The 21341-nt window shown below is 49.5% G+C and overlaps 1 protein-coding gene across 4 annotated transcripts in view; it reads left to right on the top strand.

Moving 5' to 3' along the window:
• RBM26 (RNA binding motif protein 26) overlaps positions 1-21341 on the top strand; it is a 999243-nt gene that overhangs the window by 167075 nt on the left and 810827 nt on the right. For all 4 annotated transcript variants that reach the window (XM_085622082.1, XM_085622081.1, XM_085622080.1 and 1 more), the window contains exon 5: positions 3743-3954. In XM_085622082.1, the coding sequence (XP_085478208.1) occupies positions 3743-3954 (212 nt within the window). The remainder of the gene's footprint in view (positions 1-3742; positions 3955-21341) is intronic.

The following is a 21341-nucleotide window of genomic DNA, read 5'->3' as shown; positions in this document are numbered from 1 at the left end:
CCAGTAACTTGAATTTTCTTCCATAGGGAACCATTGACTGTTTTTCTATGAAAAGAGTCGATTTTACAAACTTATAAATATTCCTTAAAAATCGCCTGTACAACTTAAACGCAGTTTTTCAACTTCTTACAGGTGGTACCCTAGTGCTGGATCCAGGATCCAACACTGACCTATAAAAAGTACCCATAACCCCACTTACCTGCTAAGTGAATATCCTCTGGAAGGAAAAAATTGGAAATTTGATCAGAAAAAGTTTCTAAGTGTCAACTTTGAAATAGCAAAATATTGCTTGAAAATCACAACAGTAACTTAACTGAATTTACTCACTTGTTTCCAAAAACTGTCCCAGGACTGAATCTAGTGTCCAGTCCTGGAGTTAGAAAGGTAATCCTGAAAGTAATTAATTGCAAATAACTTAAAGTTCCCATTGAGCTCAGTGTATTATTGTGTTTGAAATTGTGTTGCCTATTGCAACAACCTGTAACTATTACCTACAAAAGTCAATTGCATATTACAAAAGTATTTAACTAAAGCATCTCATTCTGAGAAAGTATATTTTGATACCTATTGTTGGTTCTAAAATAAAACAACCATATATTTTTTAAATAAACCATTGGCCTAGAGTTCAGTTCTTGAGTGTGTGAGACCATTTGCTGACTGAGCGTGTACAACAAATGCTTTCCACTGTCCTCTGATATTGCCTTACTGCTTGACCAAGCTACCACTTTAGAGAGTAAGGTTATATCTAACTTTAACCTCTGCCAAACCTCTGGGGACTGTGGACTCTGTACACACTGTACCTATTTGGGAACAGTAGATACAGAGCCACTTTCTCGCACCCCGAACCTTTCCTCCTCCAACAAGAAGAGAGAAGAAGGACCGAAGAAGCCTGGTTGAGTTAAGAAGAGGACGACGGCTACTGACTTGGACCCAGCCCTACTGGTCTGTCCCAACCTCGAACCTGCTCGGCGAAATCTGGCATGTTCTGCAGCCAGCAGCCCCCAAGACCACGGAGGACCTGTCCGGCCTTCCCAAACCAAGTGGGCACCGGATATGCTCATCCACAGACTCTTGTCCCGGCCAAATCCGCGAGTCTGCACCCAACGCCTACAGCCTGAGTTTGATTGGCCCAGCACCACGAGGAGGTCTCTTCCCTGGTGATCCTATCTTGAGATCTGGAGATCTCTGACCTGCCTCGAATCTCTAAGTGAAGCTTGTAGGCTCTTTCTGGAGGATCCCCCTGACCACAACCGGAGCTGGTAAGGAAACCTGACGCCTAAAGACACCGCTGCATTCAATGCCCCACGGCCTTGGGTGGCCCAACCAACGGTGTTCCAGCATCCCCTAGCATCCCAACTTACCTCTCCAACTGGTGGTCACCTCCAGAAGATCTCTGTCCCCGAGCCTGGAGTCTTTGTTGCAACCGGAGAATCCCCATTGAAAGCAACAGGGCTCCCGACGCCAAAACAGCACCTTGCACCCAGACCCCCTGCGCCGCTGCGGGTGTACTTTGGGTGCTAACTCGGTTCCCACTTTGCCCTGAGCCTAACACCAGGAGCTTTGCTCCCACAAACCTTGTTGCCAGCTCATGAGCAGCCACCAACTGGAGGCCCCCAATCACCTATTGGATAACATTGGGCCTGAGCACTCTGCACCTGGCCGCCCTAGTGCAGCTGAGGGTGTTTCAAGAGTGCATCCTTGACCCTGGGAGAACACTGGTTCTAACCCCAGAATACCAACTCCCACAAAACAGTACTTACCTGCAAACAGTTAACTTCATTTTCTCTATAGGAATACATTGACTGTTTTTCCTTAAATTGTTCTTTACCTGCACCAGGCTTGGCTTGGTTCTAAGAAATAAAATAACATACTAATATTTTTGATACAAACAAATTGGTCGAAGGTCAGTCTTTGTGAGTGTGGGACATTCTTGCTGCCTGAGTGTGTACAAGAAATGCTTAACACTACCCTCTGATAAAGCCTTACTGTTTTCCCACACTACCACAAATAGAGAGTAAGGTGCTACTTTTACCTCTGCCTACCTTTGGTTCCACAGAACTTTGTGCACGCTATACCTCATTCTGATATAGTATATACAGAGCTAGCTTCCTACAGTTTCCACCTCAATCTCTTCTTGACTTTTCTATCTCTTCATTATTTCTTTGTCTTTTGGCCTCGATGCATTATCTTGCACAAATATCTCTATATTGATGACCGGCATGGCTGGAACTTATCTCTAGGAAAATAAAAATTAATGCAAGGATTGCTAGTTCATATTACTACTAGATATAGCTTACATTTAAGGTGCGTCCCCTTCATTTAGCTTGAGATGGATATATTAAGTACGGTCAGTTGATATGTTTATACAGTAAAAATGATAAACGTCTTTTGCTTCATAAGCTGGCTAATACGATGTACAAATGTTCATTTCCGCTCGAGTTGTACTAGAGGATTGTTAGGTGTAGATTAAGGTTGCTTGGCCTTTTTTTGTCTCGCATATATATTGAGATTTAAAAATAAAATTACTGTTTGTTTTTAATAATTGTGAAAAGTAAATGCATAGAAACATTCTGCCTAGTTTATACAAGGAGTATGGCATTCTATATCACATGGGGAGCTGCCTGCTCTCCCTGTACATTATTGCATGACTGACATTACAGGTACCTGCCACTAGTTTCTAGTTTATCTAACTTGTCAGTGAGATATCTGTTGCCTCAGCCAGAGACCTGTAAATATCAGCTGTAAAGTTATTGGTCTCCTCTCCTTCTTCCAAACTTTAATGACATGTGTTGTGTTTCTTAACAGTAAGCCCAATTAAGGGCATTCTGGGTACTCTTACGGAATATGTCAGCTCACTAGTCCACTGCCTGTGAGCTTGTGTTCATTGTATCCTAGGCTTATACATTGTCTTCTTTTTTTGTCCAGGGCCTGTTTCCCTGGTTTTGTAGGTTGGTTTATTTACTTAATGTCACGTCATCGCTATCCACCTGATAACAGAGAGGATAGCTAGGTCTTGAAATCTATACTCTGCTTTTGCTTATAGCGGACAAACACTAGGAGTAATCCATAGCTGCCATTTGTAAATACTGTTTATAAACGAGTGTTACAATTACCCATTTTAATGATAATCAGTTGACCAACCTAGAAATATTGGAAAGCTGACTTGGGCTTGCTTATGGCGCTCATATCACTGCATCCCTCAGCAGAAAAAAAACATCCTGTGGGCTCTGAGTATTTGTGTTTTATTTGCGTAAGACGCTATAGAATGCATTACTTTTGCATGTACCTGAAGTAGTATCTTTGTGAACAATAGCATGGTATACCTGTTTTTATAAAGATCTAGTTCTTACATAGTCAAAGTGAGTGAATGCCCCATTACAATGAGATTTTCCTATTCTTTTCATCTGCATTAACCTTTTGCCTTATGAGGATACAAAGATATTGTAAAGATGCTGACTTGTCCGTTAGGATGTTACCAATTTCTTTAACGTTCCTCTACCTATAGTCATATAGGACGTCACCATGCATTGCTTTTGCAGTATGAGGCTTAAACTTGGTTTGTGTTTTTCAAGACCCATGGTCTAGCAGAAGGCTTGGTAATCCTGAACGTTATATTTTTGGGCTTTTACACTAAATTAAAAAAATTGCTTTTGTTAAAGATTTATCTCAAATTCCAGTATTCGAGGTTTTACCTGTGCATTGCAAATGTTGCAGTATGCACTAACTATTTCATTATATTTAGGAGTCGTGACAGAAAAAAAGATGATCGTTCACGCAAGAGAGACTATGATCGAAACCCACCTAGAAGAGATTCGTATAGGGACAGATATCGCAGAAGGGGCCGTAGTCGAAGTTACAGCAGAAGTAGGAGCCGGAGCTGGAGTAAAGAAAGGGTGCGAGACAGAGACCGAAGTAGGAGCAGAAGCAGATCAAGGAGCAGAAGCCGTAGCAAAGGCAAGTTACTGTTGTTTGGTAAGCCATGTTACTCAATGCGTTAAAAACCTTTTGAGAAATCATCTTTTTCTTTTTGATCTCTTAATCGTATATTTTTTCTCATTAACAACTCTAATCTCACACAGTTTTTCATTGTAGTACCCTTATAGCAAAAAACGAGCAACCACAACCTTCATATTCTTATACTTCACTCTTGTTGCTGTACCTGTTTCCTTGTTACTACTACTTTTAACACATCCCTCGTTCTTTAAAAAAAAAAAAAAACGGTTTATTCAGAATTTCTTATGAGAAAATAGAAAACATACCCTCCCCCTCCCCCCCCAAAAAAACTGTTGAAGGCATGTGAGCAACCATGTATCTATCATGGTACAAAACAATTCAATAATATGGATTGGATCACTCCATCTCATGGTAGCTCAGGGCTCTACACTCCACCCCATGAGCCTCCACTCTCCCTGTGGCCCGTATCTGGCCACCTTCTGGCTGTCCCTCTGTTTCCCTGGATTCCTAAACACCCCCCCCCCCTCCAAATTCCCTCGTTCCTTCCAAAAATTCTCAAGAATTCTCAAATTTGTGTGAGCATCCTCGCGCTTGATACACTAATTTCTCTTCCCCCATGCACCAACCCATGCCTTCTTCCCTCTCCTGCACATTTGGAAAAGTCTTCTGGCTGTTCGGTCCTTCTTCTTTTCTTCTTGTTGTAAGGCTGGATCTGAGGAAGCAAGGTTCAGGGTGCCCCCTAAATACTAGATGTAGGGTTGTTACAGGTAGGTAAGTGCAGGGACCAATGGGTCCCTTCCCTGGGGTTGGGACACCCCCTATCGTGCCACCCTCCAGTGGGAGGGGGGCAGGAGCCTGTCCCTGGTTGGCTAGGTCCCCCCATCCTCAAGATAGCGGGGACTCGGCGTTGTGCTTCACCTCGCCTCCCCCACCTGAGGGGTGGAGTTTGCAGGGGTGGGCACACCTCTTTCCCTCACTTGTTTTTTCCGCCGGCTCCCCTGCCCAAAGTGGGGGGGGGGGGTAGAACCAGTGGGGGACCAGTTGCTGAAAGCAGCAAATGGTCTGGGGAGGCTCACAAAGGTGGCATGCCTTTGAAGCTTCCCCTTCGTGAACCTTGCCCATCCTGGGGGAGGATGCTGGCATCTCGTCCCAGGATGTGCATTGTTTCAGGCCCCCGAGAGCAGCAGGCTCTCGACCCAGGGGTCCAGAAACATGTCTGTTTGTGGCAGCCTCAGCAGCCACTCAGTCAGGTCACTAGTAGTTGGTCGAGTTTCAGGGGGCATCTCTAAGATGCCCTCTGTCATGCATCTTACATTAAATCCCACACTGGCAACGGGTGCTGAGAAGTTTGATACCAAACTTTCCAGTCTTCATTGTAGCCATTATGGCGTTGTGGAGTTCGTATTGACAAACTCCCAGCACCATATACTCTCAATGACAGCACTGCACTTGCAGTGCCCAGGAATGGACTTGGGCACAGTAGGGGTACAGGGCTCCTGTACCCTCACCACTGGTATAGGGCACCCAGCTAGAGGGGTGACAGATGTATGCCAGGGCAGTTGTTTGTGGGCATGGCACACAGGGATGTGTGCCATGTCGACTCTTCACTTTGTCCTGCACCAAGACATGCAGCCTGCAAAGGCAGTGTGTGTGTCAGGGTACAGGACAGGACAATAAGTGCTGCAGCCCTTAGAGACCTTCTCTGGTCACAGTGCCCTGGGTACCTGTAGTACCATTTACCAGGTGCTGACATGTGACCAGAGATGCCAGTTGGGTTTAGGCTTCAATGCAGTTTTTAGGGAAGGAACATAGGCCCTGGGTACCTGATTAGCAGGAGCCCAGGAGACACACAGTCAAAGAACATCAGCAATTCAGCACAAGCATTGGCATAGCCAATAGGTCTCGCTTTTGGGACCTAATACGTATTTATTATGCAGCACAATATCCTTGGTGCAATAACATCAAGTGTTGCATGGCTAATCTGAAAGAAACACATAGTGATAGATTCCTTACCTTAGAATTGCCCCCAGACGGCAGGCTGGATCGGGAACGTTTTCGTCAGCAGTACCCCTGCACGTCGGTAGGTGGCGTTGTGCGGCTCCGCGTCCGTCATTGGCGTCGTGCTCGCCGATATGACGTTGCGGGCGCTACTTAGACGCCGCCCACTCGCTCTGACGTCAGTTCCTTATTTTTCCGCACCAGCAAGTGCAGATCCGGGAAGAGCAGGAAACCCCGGTCAATTTTTGACTGACTTTTTGAGGCCTTTTTGTCTCTATTTTTCATCGAGTCTTTGACTCCTGGTGAAGTTAAGATGCCCGGTTTTAAGTCATGCGAGTACTGTCACCGTATGATGTCGGTGACGGACCCGCACCGTGTGTGTCTTTTCTGCCTGGGCGCGACCACAACCCCAAGTCGTGCCGTGACTGCCGGGCCTTGGCGCCGAAGTCTTTGCGCGAGCGGTCCCGAAAACTTCTGGAGGCCCGACAGTCGGTTCCGTGCTGTTAAATGTCCCGGTCCTGTGGGAGGTCGAGGGACCGTGCGCGGAATCATCACCATCGGTCTTTGGGATCAAAGTCTTCGCACTCTGGGTCAGGTAAGGCGAAGCACAAGAAGTCGAAGAAACGTCGTTGTTCTTCGACTTCCTGTCGCGCGACGCGGCTGAGAGTGCGGGGGTTGCCTCCTCTGCGGCCCCGGCGGAGCCTATGGTGTCGCCGCCGGCCTACCCGCCGTTCTCGGGGTTCGTCGGCGACTCCGGCCCAAATACAGGAATTCCTGTCGGCCATGGCTCGCCTCTTCGGGCCGTCTGGTCCTACTGGTGCTCCTTCGGGCCCGTGGCCTGACTGGGGGTCCTTGCCTTTCATCGCCAGTGGCTCCGGCCTGGCATCGCTGCTGGATCCGGCCTCAGCGCCGCAGGACCCCCTGGATCCAGGCCTGGATCCCGGTCGACGCCGGTTTACCTTATAACATCTTCACCGACGTCGACCCCACCGGCACTACTTCCGATGTTGCCCGCTCCTCGGGACGACGACCCCGGTTTCAGCCCTGAAGTGGATGCGGCGTCGGGCTGGTGTCGATAGATGCCGTTCTCGACGTTGCTCGAGGATTTCTATCCCCATGTCCCTGCCCCTTATTTTAGGCCTGTTGAACAGCCTGATGAGGAAGGGGAGGACTGGGAGGGGTCCGAGGACCCTTTAACCGACCAGTTGGTGTATGAACAGGACTTATACCTGGTTACCTCACCAGACCTTGGCATGCTGTCTCCCCCTACCGTGGCTACGGAGTAGGGTGCTAGTGCTGTGGTGTTGCGTAGGGCGACTAACCTCCTGAGAGAAGTGCTTCAGCCAGCAGCTACTTCTGCGGAGCCACTGCTTCCCTTCAATGAAGCACTTTCGGACGTTCTTTTGGGGTCCTGGTCCAGGCCCACCACAGGGGCCCCTGTGGATAGGGACGTGGCCAGACGCCATTGCCCGGCTCCTGGTGACCCCATTTTCTTCTCCCAACACCTTGTTTGTCCAAGCCTCTGCTTCCCCAACCACCTTCCCTTCCGCACCACCGGATAGGGAATCCAAGAAACTGGATCAATTGAGAAAGAAGATTGTTTCTTCCACCTGTTCTAAGCTGCGGTTCGTGACCACCGAATGCCTCTTGGGCCGTTATTCCCACTCTCTGTGGGATACGGTGGTGCAAGTGCTGCCTCAGTGTCCGGAGGAGGCCCGGACAACTCTCTCCCAGGCTGTTGCAGAGGGGGGAGACGCGGCGAAGTTCATAATTTGTTGTGGCCTAGACATCGCCGACTCACTGGGCAGATCGATTGCAACAACGGTGGCGGTCAGACGCCACGCCTGGTTGAGGACAATTGGATTTTAGGGGGAAGTCCAAAGCACACTTATGGACATGCCTTTTGATGGCCGTCGCCTCTTTGGCGACAAAGCGGTTTAAGGACTCGCGGGCTACAGCCAAGTCCTTGGGACTGTTGGCGGTCCGGCGGCCTTGGGACTGTCGGCGGTCCGCCCTCCTCCGCCTTCTGCTTTTCGCTCCTTTCGTGGCACCGGAAGGGGTGCCCCGCAGCGTTCGCAACATAGCCACAAGCCTGCGCAGCAATCCCAGCGGACCAAGGGGCCAGCGGGTGGGTCAGTCCACTTCCACTCCGGCCACCTCTGCCTCCAAACCTTCCTAGTCCGAACTTTCAGGCCCATCATACGCCAGTGGGTGGCAGGCTTTGCCGTCACCTCCCCCACTGGTGCAGCAATCCCAGCGGACAGGTGGGTTTTAAAGATAGTCCAGAGGTGCTACTCCCTCCCCTTCGAGACTACTCCTCCAGCAATGCCACCTCTGTACCACCGCATGTCGGGGGATCATTTGGTGCTTCTTCAGCGGGAAGTTGAGGCCCTCTTGGCCAAGGGGGCCTTCGAGCGCGTTCCGATGCCAGAAGTAGGTTGTGGTTGTTGTTCCCACTATTTTCTGGTGCCAAAGAAGGACAAGGGCCTGTGTTTGGACCTCCGGAACGTCAATCGCTTCCTCTGCAAAGAGAAGTTCAAGATGCTCACTTTGGCTCAGGTCTTGTCTTCTCTCGATCCACAAGACTGGATGGTAGTGCTGGACTTGCAGGATGCTTACTTCCACATCCCAGTCCTGCGAGCCTTACCAGCGCCACTCGGGTGTTCATGAAAGTGATGGCGATGGTCGCAGATCATCTGCGCAGATCAGGGGTTTCAGTTTTTTCCCCTATCTCGATGACTGGTTGTTGAAGGCGGTCTCGCCCCAGACTGTCATCTCCCACTTCCAGACTACGGCCGACCGCCTGCATTCGCTGGGGTTCTCCATCAACATGCCGAAGTCGCACCTGATTTCCTCTTAGAAGCTCCTCTTCATCGGCGCGGTTCTGGACACGGCGCAATTTCAGGTCTATCCTCACGAGCAGCGAGTCCGGGAAATTCGTGCTCGGATTCCAATCTTTCAGCTCTTGTCTCGGTTTTCGGTCAGAGTGACCCTGAGGCTGCTGGACCTCTTGGCGTCCTGCATCCTGCTGATAGATTGCCAGATGGCATATGTGGGCTCGGCAGTAAATGTAAATTGATACTTGTATAGCGCACTACTCACCCGCAAGGGTCTCAAGGCGCTTGTACGAATACCGCTGTGGAACTCATCCTGGCTTTCCCTGTGAGGCATCCACTCCTGGGCACCCCCAAGGTGGAGGCCAGGCATCCTTAGCGTTGTGGGGGCCGTTGTGGAGATTAAGCAAGCTATTGCCCAGAGTTGCAGAGTGGGACTCCATGATTGGAATGGCACCGAGGCGAGAATTATCAGGTCCGTGGAATTTTTGAGCCCAAGACCCACCGAGGCGGGGAATTGAACCCTGGTCCCGGGCTAGACTGCTGCATCAGGGTCTGCCGCTCTAATCATTGAGCCACACTTCTCCAGCAGTGGGACCTGAAGTTCTAGTGGGCGCAGCATCAGGGGAACCTGTCCGATCACGTCCAGCACGACCGTTGCAGTGGTGGCTCACGAACTGGCATTGGGTCGACGGCAGATCCCTCTCCCTTCCCCAACCGGAGTTTACAGTGGTGACTGATGCGTCCCTCCTGGGATGGGGAGGCCCCATGGGAGAGTCGGAGATCAGAGGCCTCTGGTCTCCGCCGGAGTCCAAGCTCCATATCAACCTTCTGGAGCTTCTTGCGATCCGACTTGCACTGAAGGCATTCCTTCCCTCTGTCAAGGGGAGAGTAGTGCAGGTGTTCAAAGACAACACCACCGCCATGTGGTACTGCAACAATCAAGGCGGGTGGAGTCGTGGACCCTCTTGTCAGGAGGCTCTGCGCCTCTGGACATGGTTGGAACATCAGGGCGTTTTCCTGGTGGTTCAACAGCTGGCAGGTTCTCTGAACGCCAGGGCAGCCGTAGGTGCATGATGGATCACGAATGGCGTCTGCACTCAAAGGTGGTGCAAGGTCTCTTTCAGCAGTGGGGGGAGCCTTGGTTAGATCTATTTGCCACCGAAGAGAACGCGCAATGTCATCAGTTCTGCACGTTGTAATTTACATGGCGGCACCCGCTCGGCGACTCTTTTCGTCGCGAGTGGAGTTGCGGTTCTGTTGTACGCCTTTCCGCCTATACCATTTCTGCCCAGAGTGCTGAGGAAGATCAGGTGCGACCGGGTACAGGTCATCCTTGTGGCCCCGGACTGGTCTCGAAGAGTATGGTATCCCGAGCTACTCCGTATGAGCATCAATCCTCCGATCAGACTGCTTCTTCAGGAGGATCTTCTGTCGCAGCAGCAGGGGACGGTCCTCCACCCGAACCTGTCCAGCCTCCACCTCTTTGTGTGGAAATTGAGCGGCAGCAGTTGATTCCTTTCGACTTGCCTCCTGAAGTTTGTGATTTCATTCTGGCAGCCAGGCATCCCTCCACTAAAGTGGTATACGCCTGCAGGTGGAACAAGTTTGTGGTATGGTTCACAGCAAAGGCTGTGGATCTCGTTACTGCCCTTCTTTCAGAAGTCCCTTTGTTCCATCTTTCTTTGGCCCGGCAGGGCTCTGCTCTGGGCACTATCAAGGGCTACCATTTTGCTATTTCGGCCTTTTCTCAGGCTCCCTGATCAGCCCTCTCTTTTCAAGTCCCCTGTTGTAAATAGATTTCTCAAAGGTATTACACAACTTTTTCCTCCTATTCCTTTCGTGATGCCACAGTGGGTCTTGAAGCTGGTTCTTACATACTTGATGTGCGCTCCCTTTGAGCTCCTTTACAACTGTCCTCTTCGTCTCTTGACCTTAAAGACTGCCTTCCCGGTTGCCATCACCTCAGCTAGGCGAGTGAGTGAGCTCCAGACACTTTCTAGTAAACCTCCTTTTCTGTCGGTCCATCCGTGAAGGTTGCTATCAGGGCCCGTCCTTCCTTTTTGCCAAAAGTTGCTGCGGCCTTTCACATTGGGCAGACCATTACCTTGCCCACCTTCTTTCCACATCCTTCCAGAGAGGAAGAGAGGCTCCACCGTCTGAACCCAAAACGTGCACCCTCATTTTATCTCAACCGCACACAACAGTTCCGGGTGGATGACCAACTCTTTGTTGGCTACGTTGGCACGAAGCAAAGTCGGGCGGTACGCGAGGACTTTCTCCCACTGGGTCGTCTTGTGTATCAAAGCCGGCTACTCTTTGGCTGAAAAAGAGCCTCCAGTGGGGCTGCTTGCTCATTGCACTAGAGCAACTGTAGCCACTACTGCATTGGGACGTGGTGTCCCCCTGCAAGACAGCTGTGGGCCTCGCTGCACGTGTTTACTAAGCATTATTTCCTGGACAGCAAAGTCCGGAGAGACGGCTTCTTTGGTCGTTCTGTTCTCCGGGACTTCTTGGTGTGATCTTGGTTCGCAGACCCCCCCACCTGGGTCGGTATTGCTGGGGTATCTATTCTAAGGTAAGGATATATCTGTAAGAAACATTAGTAGTGATAGATTTCTTACCGCCCCACCCATCCTCCCCGTTCTGCGAACTGATTTCTAGGGTTAAGGTCATCCCTTTCAGGGCCCTAGTTTCAATGCACCAGTGGTCGGTATCTTGCATGGCTCTGCGGTCCTGGTGCGTAAAGTCGTGTACAGAACTGACGTCAGCACGGTGCCTAAGTAGCGCCCGCGACGTCATCTTGGCGACCACGACGCCAATGACGGACGCGGAGCCGCACGACGCCAACTACCGACGCGCAGGGGTACTACTGACAAACTTTCGGGATCCAGCCTGAAGCCTGGAGGGTAATTCTAAGGTAAAGAATCTATCACTACTAATGTTTCTTACAGATGTATTGTTACCACAGGTAAGTTACTTGTTCAACACTTATAAGGTCCCAAAGGCGAGACCTATTGGCTATGCCAATGCTTTTTTTATATGGCTCTTTGACTGCTGAGTACCTTGTGATGGGAGCCTGTGGTCTCTTTTGTTACAGTGGAAGAATCACGGGAAAGTCATGCTGTTCTTTAGTGTATGACAGCAGAGGTCTCAATTCCTGCTGCCTTCACCCCCATCTGTCCCCGGACGATAAAGGACCCCAATATGTGTCAATCGTGGAAGCTAAACAATTAAGCAGAGCGGTGGGGCTGCGGCAGGCTCCTGTGAAACATTAAGGAAAAAAGAACACATGTTGGTTTTCCAATTCTGATTCGCCCGTGGGGGGCGGGAGCTGTCTTGGGGTGCCTAGGCCTCCTGGCCCCTCTAAAATTGGGCCTGGTGAGCGCTGTCAATAAAATCATTATGTGGCCCTGGGGGATGCAAAATTGTAGTCCTATTTCTATGTTTGTGGAGTGTTCCGGTTTTTGGTTTTTAAAGTCTGATCACCCTAGAGAAGTCTTTCTAACCAGAGAAATAGTTTTTTTGTGTTAAAAAAGGCTGCTTGCAACATCAGTTGTCACAAAGGTCACCATTTTTGTGAGGATGTGGCAAAGTGAAAAACCTATGTACGCTGAAATATTTTGTACAGAGGCTGCAAAACACACACACACACACACACACACACTCTTGTGCAACTTCGAAGAACCCAAACGGAGGGTCAGAGGTCCTGATGGAATAGCCATGCAACAGCTGGGATGCACGTTGGTCACGTGGCAGCTGCTCGTCAATCAGAGCCTGTATTCACTTACGATTGACTCACGCCATGCCCCGAGGTCAATAATTGCTTTGCTATGAGTGGTGTTTTGTGGGAGTTCACCAAAATGAAAAGTCACCTCATGATTAAGAAAGACTTTTTCAAAGAAACACAACTTGCAAACACTAGATGCCATGAGTATGCAAAGCATGTGAGTCTACAGCTCTACATTCCGAGAACAGATGCCTACTGGGTAAGTAACATTATACTTTTATTCACCTTTTATCCAGGTAATGTCCCAGTGTGATATCTAGGCAAATCACACTGAGTAGAAAAAGTAAGCTGAAAAGTATCTTAAAGTAATCACAAAGTAACTGAAAAGTAATCTAAACTGTTTCTGTACATTTGATCTACCTGTATCTATATTCAACTGCATTATCAGTAAGGTATAGTGTGCACAGAGTCCAGTGGACCCCCAAAGCCTTACAGAGGTAAAAGTAGATAAAACCTTACTCTCGCTTTGTGGTAGAGTGGGCAAGCAGTAAGGCTTTATCAGAGGGTAGTGTTAAGCATTTATTGTACACATTCAGGCAACAAATTATTTCACCCACTCAAAGACTGAACTCTGACCAATTGTTTTGTATAAAAATATTTCTTTGTTGTATTTTATTTTTAGAACCAAGCCAGACTTGGTGCAGGTATGTAAAAATAGTACTGTTCTGACAATGCAGTTGAATGCAGTTGAATGCAGTTGAATGCAGATACAGGTAGGTCAAATGTTCAGAAACAGTTGAAATTACTTTTCACTTACTTTGCAATTACTTTTCAGATTACTTTTTCTACTCCGTGTGATGTGCCTAGATATCACACTTGGACATTTCCTAAATAAAAGGTAAGTAAGTCATTTTTTGTAAATGCACAGTTTCTTAAGTTATACAATTTTTTGAACTACACACTTGGACAGAAAAACAGTCAATGCATTCCTGTGGGAGAAAATCAGGTTTTCGGTTTAAAGGTGAGTAATCGATCTTGGGAGTTGAGTTTCTGAGATTAGGGCAGGGTTCCCCCAGTGTCAAGGATGCACTCAAAGAGCACCCTCAGCGGCACTAGGGCAGCCGGGTGCAGAGTGCTGAGGGCCCAATATTATCCAGTGAGGGATAGGGAGCCTCCGTTTGGTGGGTGCTCACTGGCACACTACTTGGATGTGGAAGCAAAACTCCTAGGGTTTAGCTCTGGGCAAAGGGCGATCTGATTTAGCACACAAGGTGCACCCACAGCGGCATAGGGGTAGCCGGGTGCAGGGTGCTGATTTCGTGATGAGTGCCCTGTTTTCAATGGGAGTTGCCGGTTTGGGGTTTTGGCTGTGGGCTCAATCCAGGAAATCTTCCGGGAGAATTCAACAGCTGGGCAGGTAAGTTGAAGGGCTCGAGGACATAGGTGCACCTCAGATCCTTTTCTCCAGGGTTCAGGGCGGCCAGATGCAGGGTTGCCTTTTGAGGTCGGATTTCACCTTACCGGGGTCACTCGCTTTTGGGTGTCTCCGTGCAGAGGCTGCAGTTGACGTTGGGGAGTCCTGGAGGGGTCAACCCACAGTGGACTTGGCCTCTGGAGCGCTGTGGGACCTGGCTGGGACCAGTGGGCCACTCTGACTCAGGCTGTAGGCGTCGGGTGCAGTAGTGGTACCCGGCGTCTGGTTTCTTTGTCCTCAGCAGGCTTGGAGTCTTTCTTTGGTGATTATTTTGAACAGAGCTGCTGTTCACAGGAGATCCAGTCTTTGTTGAAGGCAGTCAGTCTTCTCAGGATTTCTGGACGCTGCTGGCTGCAGGACAAGGCGATTTTTGGCACAGGATCTCTGGAAACTGCAGACTGGCCGGTAGGGCTGAGGCCAAATCAGTTTTTCTTTGTAGTCTCCTCTGCTGGGCATCTTTTTTTCGTCCTTCGTAGGTTACGGTAATCTGCCTTCTAGGCTCACGACTGCTCCCTTAAATATTGTATTTAGGGGGTGTAGGAAGCTGGCTCTGTATATACTATACCAAAGTGAGGTATAGTGTGCACAGAGTCCAGTGGAACACCAAAGGTAGGCAGAGGTAAAGTTAGATAGAACCTTACTCTCTATTTGTGGTAGTGTGGTCTAGCAGTAAGGCAGTATCAGAGGACAGTGTTAAGCATTTGTTGTACATACTCAGCCAGTAAATGAATTCACACACTCCGACTGAACTTCAGACCAATTTTTTTTATATTAAAATATTCTTTTAGTTATTTTATTTTCTAGAACCAAGCAAGCCTGTCACAGGTAAGCAATAAGTACTTTACAGTAGTAATGCAATTGAAATACAGTTTGAATGATTGCGTATGCACTTTGATTTACAGTTTGTATGCAGAAAAATGCAATATTTAGTAAATGCAGTACATGGACTTGAATAGGCTTTTTAGTAAAATAGCAGATAAGTAACGTTTGAGATTACTAGGCTTACACAGAGTATACTCTGGGACATACTTGATACTACTCTGGGACATTTCCTGAAAACAGGAAAGTAATATAGTTTTTGTTAGATTATGCAATTTTAATGAATTTCTTTAGTTTCTCCAACACACTTAAACTTTTCACAGAAAAACAGTCAATGTTATCCTATGGTGGAACATAGGGTTATCGGTTTGAAGGTAAGTAATCTGTCTTTGGAGTTGAGGTTCTGGGGTTAGAACAAGGGTTCCCCCAGGGTCAAGGATGCACTCTCGTTACACCCTCAGCGGCACTAGAGCGGCCGGTTGCAGAGTGCTGAGGCCTAATTTTATCCAATGGGGTATAGAGGGCCTCTTGTTGGTGGCTGCTGACTAGCAGGCCACTGGGTTGTGGGAGCAAAGCTCCTGGACTTTAGCTCAAGGCAAATGGGGAAACAAAGTACCACCAAAGGTGCACCCTCAGGAGCACTAGGGCGGCTGGGTACAGTGTGCTGTTTCGACTTCGGATGCCCTGTTGTTTTCAATAGAGAACCTCCGCTGTGCAAAAGCACTGCAGGCAGGGAGATAAAGGTCTTCTGGGTGCAACCACCACTTCGAGAGGTAAGTTGGGAAGTTAGAGGTTGGTTAGGCACCGTCGTTTTGGGCACACAAGGCCCTGGGGCGTTGGGTGCAGAGGTGCCTTTTGGGGTCGGACCTTCTTACCAGCTCCGGGTCGCGGTTAGGAGGGCCATCCAGATTTAGGCTGCAGGCCAGGTCAGGGGTCGCCGTATCTCGGTTCAGGATCGCCGGGGTGATCTCCTCGTGGTGTTTGCCCGCTCGGGCCCTTGACGGCGGGTGCAGAGTGGGGCAGATTCAGGGGTTGCAGGTGATCTAATCCGGTGTTCACAGAAGACAAAGTGTTTGTGCTTGAAGGCAGGCAGGTGCTCCGGGGTTTTCGAGGTTGCTGGCTGCAGGACACACCGGGGTTTTGCAGGAGCAGGTTCGAGGTGGAGACAGGCTGGTAGGGCTGGGGAAAAGTCATTGGGCGTCTTCCTTTTGTTAGCTTCGGCACAGCTGTTCAGTCCTTTCTTCTTTTCTTATTGCAGGTTCTTGTCTGAGGAAGCAAGGTTTAGGGGCGCCCCTAAATGCTAGATGTAGGGGCGTTACAGGTAGATAAGTGCAGGGACCACTGGGTCCCTTCAATGGGGTGGGTACACCCCCTATTATGCCACCCTCCGGTGGGAGGGGGGCATGTGTCTGTCCCTGGTTACCTGAGTCCCCCCCCATCTTCAACATGGCATGTACTGAGAGTTGTGCTTCACCTCGTCTTCCCCACCCGAAGGGTGGAGTTGGCAGAGGTGGGCACACCTCTCTTCCTCACTTGTTTTTCCCGCCGGTTCTCCTGCCCAAACTGGGGGTCAGAACCAGTCTGGACTAGACAAGCAGCAATGGCCTGGGGAAGCTCACAAAGGCGACAAGCCTTTGAAGCTTCCCCTTCGTGAACCCTGCCCATCCTGGGGGAGGAGTGGGGGAGGAGGCTTGGCACCTCGTCCCAGGTTGTGCATTGTTTCAGGCCTCAGAGAGCAGCAGGCTCTCGACCAAGGGGTCCAGAAACATGTCTGGTGGTGGCAGCTGAAAGCAGCCACTCAGCCTGCACACTACTGGTGGGTTAGTTTTCAGGGAACATCTCTAAGATGTTTGCATTTTTGATACCAAACTTCTCCGTTTTCAGTGTAGCCATTATGGTTCTGTGGAGTTGGTAATGGCAAACTCTCAGCACCATATACTCCTAATCGCAGCACTGCACTTACAATGTCTAAGAATGGACTTAGACACTATAGGGGTACAGGGCGCATGCACCTGTACCCTCACCACTAGTATAGTGCACCCAGCTAGAGGGATGACTGACCTATGCCATGCCAGGGCAGTGGTTTGTAGGCATGGCACACAGGGATGTGTGCCATGTCGACTCTTCACTATGTTCTGCACCAAAACACGCAGCCTGCAGAGTGTAGTGGTACAGGACCTCGAAGGGTGGCACAATAAGTGCTGCAGCCCTTAGAGGCCTTCTCTGGTCACAGTGCTCTGGGTATCTGTGGTACTATTTACCAGAGACTGACATGTGGCCAGAGATGCCAATTGGGTTTATGCTTCAATGCAGTTTTAGGGAAAGCACATAGGCCCTGGGTACCTGTTAGACTTGGCATCTTTTGCCATGTTTCCCCTGAGTTTATGCCTTCTGACCTCCCGGTTTTGACTTTTTGCTGGCGTACTTTTTCTACGCACTTTTCTCACTGCTGATCAGTGGTAAAGTGCAAGTGCTCCTGTGGTAAATTGTGTTATGGATTGGTGTTTCCATGATTGGATATTTGATTTACTTGTTAGTCCCTAGTAAAGTGCACTGAGTGTGCCAGGGCCTGTGAATCAAAAGCTACTAGTGGGCCTGCAGCACTGATTGTGCCACCCACGTGAGTAGCCCTGAAAAGGTAACTCGGCAACATTGCAGAGTCTGCGTGCAGTTTGTAACTGCCATATCGACTTGGCCAGTGCGCCCACTTGCCAGTCCCTCACCTTCCCTTTTCTTACATGTCAGCCACCCCGAACGTAGGCCCAAGGTACCCCTGTGGGCTGGGTGCAGTGTATGTGAAAGGTAGAACATGCCCTGGTGTGTGTGTGGCATGTCCTGATAGTGAATTACGGCAATTTCGTTATTCGCTATTGCAAGGCTACCTGTTCCCAATAGGACAGAATGGGGAGTTTGTTTAGAACATTTTATAAACATAACTAGCCCGGGGAATTAGGTGGGAAAATAAAGTTTAGTATGCCTGAACTTAGAATCTAAAGATGCATCTTTTAGTGAAGGTGATTTTTACATTCTGTGTTTGAAAATACTCCTTTTAAAAAGTGGTGATTTTTTTGCTCAGGTATCCCGTGTGCCTCTGCTGGAATGTGGATTGCCTGTCTCGGTTTTGGATGACAGAAGGCTGGGGACCAGATAGTCTAGGTGGGTCAAGAAAGGGCTGAAAAGACCTGGACTGCAATTGGGGAAGTGGGAGGAGATTTCCTCGCACCTCAAAGGGCCTGGTCTGCCTTTGACCATGCCGTCTCCACCTCCTGCCAGGAAGTCACTCCAGAGAAGGCAGAACTGGTTTTGGCTGGGCACAGACACCCTCTGCCTAAGAGATCAAAGGATTTTGGGATATAAATATTGGGGCCCAGACCCCTGAACTTTAGAACTCTTTTGGACCAAGAACACTGCCAAGAAGAAGAGCTGGAGAAGCTGTGAAGAGGAACTACCACATTGCTGTGTGCTTTGCTGTGTTGGCCTGCAGTGGCTTCTTCTGTCTTGGGCAGTGAAAGGACTGGACTGAACTTTCAGCAATCTACTTTGTGAGTTTCTTCAAGGGCTTGAAGTAGAATGTGCCCCCTGTTCAAGAAGTCTCAGGACCAGCAAAGACTTCAAGCTCTTGTACCCTCAGCACTTGGAACTGTGTGTTTTGTGCTGCAACAGAAGAAAAGCAACCCAACCACGTCTACGACGCTGCTGCAGACTCTGTGGCCTGAAGGCAATGCTGCACCGCAACCCTGTTCTCACTGACCACGCCTGCTGACACCACCACCGAGCCGCTGCTCGCACTGCACTACGCACCGCATCGCTTCACGACGACTATTTGGTATCCCAGACGGCGCTGCTCCAGGCCAAAATCTATGCCGCTGCTTGCACCGTGGTTCGAGGGCACCGCTCGTAAAGTTAAACTATACACCGCTCTCATCCTGTACCGCAGCCTTGGCCTACCGACACCGGTGCCATCGACTCCAGTTCGTCAGCCGAAGACAGCGCTTCAGCAATGACAACGCCGCTGCTTGCAACGTGACCTGCCAGCACCGCGACGCGCACTGCATTCAATTCGCACCACAACCCTGGTCTCACAGGCGACGCCATTTGACGCCGCCACTGAGCCGCTGCTCGCACCGCAGCCTGAGGGCACTGCTGCATTTCCCACCGCAGCACCTGATGCCTGCAGACGTCAGCACTCCTGACTTCAACAGAGAGGAGTTCAATCTGCAACGTGTGTGACTTCGAGGGCCCCGACGACCTCCAGAACCGACACCTGCGGACGCCGTGCCTTTGGAAGCTCAATAGAGGTCGCCGATGCCCTGCATTTCTAAAAGGTACTGTTTGCGGGTCTTTCCGACACCTTAGCTGGCCGCGGTCAGCCAGAACTGTTTGGATTTGTTTGTTCCCGAAGCCGTGATAGCCCCGGATGGAGCTATCGACATCAAGGAACTGTTTTTCAAGCATATTTTGAAAACTGAAGATTTCTAAGTACTGTATTGTAGATTTGTATTTTTTTTGTTCTTGTTTTAAGTATATAAAAATATTGGATATTTTTCTAAACTTGTGTGGTGTCCTTTTGTAGTGCTTACACTGTATTACTGTTGGTTATGTGCAAATGGTTTACACACTGCCTCTAAGATAAGCCTGACTGCTCGTACCAAGCTACCCAGGGGGTGAGCATGTGTTATTTTAGGAGTGTAACTCTCTTATCCTGACTAGAGAGGTGGTTTCTGACTGGCTTTGGCGTAAGCCCTAGCCTACGAAAAATCCCATTTCTAACAGTACCTGATTAGCAGGCGCACAGGGCACACTCAGCCAAAGTACATCAGCAATTCAGCAAAAAGTGGGGGCAACCATGCAGAAAGAGGGCACTTTCTCAAAGGGTGAGACAGATAGGGGGCCAGCTCCTGATAGCAGGAGAGGCGGGGGTCGCGTTACAAAGGCGGCAAGGCCTTTGAAGCTCCCCTGCCACAGATGGCTCTTCCTGACCTGGGGTAGGTGTGACAGCCTCTGCCCAAGAAAGGCTTTGTTTCTGGGCCCAGGGAGCAAAGGCTCCCACCCCAGGGGGTCCAGAAACGTGGCAGGCCGGTGTTTACAAGTAAGGGAACCCACCAGAGGCTGGTTGTTTTTCAGGGGCATCTCTAAGATTCCCTCTGTGTGTATGGTATAATAAATCCACACTGGCATCAGTGTGGGTTGATTATGCTGAGTGAGAGGTTTGATACCAAACTTCCCAGAAGTCAGTGAAGCCATTCTTGTGCTGTGGAGTTCGTAGTAACAAACTCCCAGACCATCTACTCTTTATGGCTTTACTGCACTTACAATGTCTAAGTATGGACTTTGACACTGTAGGAGTACAGTGCTCATGCAGCGGTACCCTCACCAGTTGTATAGTGCACCCAGCTAGAGGGGTGTCTTACCTATATCATAGGCAGTGGGTTGCAGGCATGGCACACAGGTATGTGTGCCATGCCAACTCTTCACTTTTCTCTGCACCAAACAGAGAGAGAGAGATTTAGAGTGTGAGAGTGTGAGTGTGAGTGTGAGTGTGAGTGTGAGTGTGAGTGTGAGTGTGAGTGTGAGTGTGAGTGTGAGTGTGAGTGTGAGTGTGAGTGTGAGTGAGTGTGAGTGTGAGTGTGAGTGTGAGTGTGAGTGTGAGTGTGAGTGTGAGTGTGAGTGTGAGTGTGAGTGTGAGTGTGAGTGTGAGTGTGAGTGTGAGTGTGAGTGTGAGTGTGAGTGTGAGTGTGAGTGTGAGTGTGAGTGTGAGTGTGAGTGTGAGTGTGAGTGTGAGTGTGAGTGTGAGTGTGAGTGTGAGTGTGAGTGAGTGAGTGAGTGAGTGAGTGAGTGAGTGTGAGTGTGAGTGTGAGTGTGAGTGTGAGTGTGAGTGTGAGTGTGAGTGTGAGTGTGAGTGTGAGTGTGAGTGTGAGTGTGAGTGTGAGTGTGAGTGTGAGTGTGAGTGTGAGTGTGTGTGAGTGTGAGTGTGAGTGTGTGTGAGTGAGTGTGAGAGAGTGAGTGTGAGTGAGTGTGAGAGAGTGAGTGTGAGTGAGAGTGAGTGTGAGTGAGAGTGAGTGAGTGAGTGATGATGAGAGAGTGAGTGAGTGTGAGAGAGTGAGTGAGTGTGAGAGAGTGAGTGTGAGAGAGTGATGTGAGAGAGTGAGTGAGTGTGAGAGAGTGAGTGAGGTGAGAGAGTGAGTGAGTGTGAGAGAGTGAGTGAGTGTGAGAGAGTGAGTGAGTGTGAGTGAGGAGTGAGTGTGAGAGGTGTGAGTGTGAGAGTGAGTGTGTGTGAGAGAGTGAGTGAGTGGTGAGTGAGTGAGTGAGTGAGTGTGAGAGTGAGTGTGTGTGAGAGAGTGAGTGAGTGAGTGTGAGAGTGTGAGTGAGTGTGATGAGGTGAGTGTGTGAGTGTGTGAGAGAGGTGAGTGAGTGTGAGAGTGAGGTGAGTGTGAGAGAGTGTGTGAGTGTGTGAGTGTGTGAGTGGTGTGTGTGAGTGAGTGAGTGTGGTGAGTGTGTGTGAGTGTGAGAGGTGAGTGTGAGAGGGTGGGTG

Source organism: Triturus cristatus, chromosome 8 (assembly GCF_964204655.1).
Source record: "Triturus cristatus chromosome 8, aTriCri1.1, whole genome shotgun sequence".
Taxonomy (NCBI): domain Eukaryota; kingdom Metazoa; phylum Chordata; class Amphibia; order Caudata; family Salamandridae; genus Triturus; species Triturus cristatus.
This window is presented reverse-complemented; position numbering and strand designations above follow the sequence as displayed.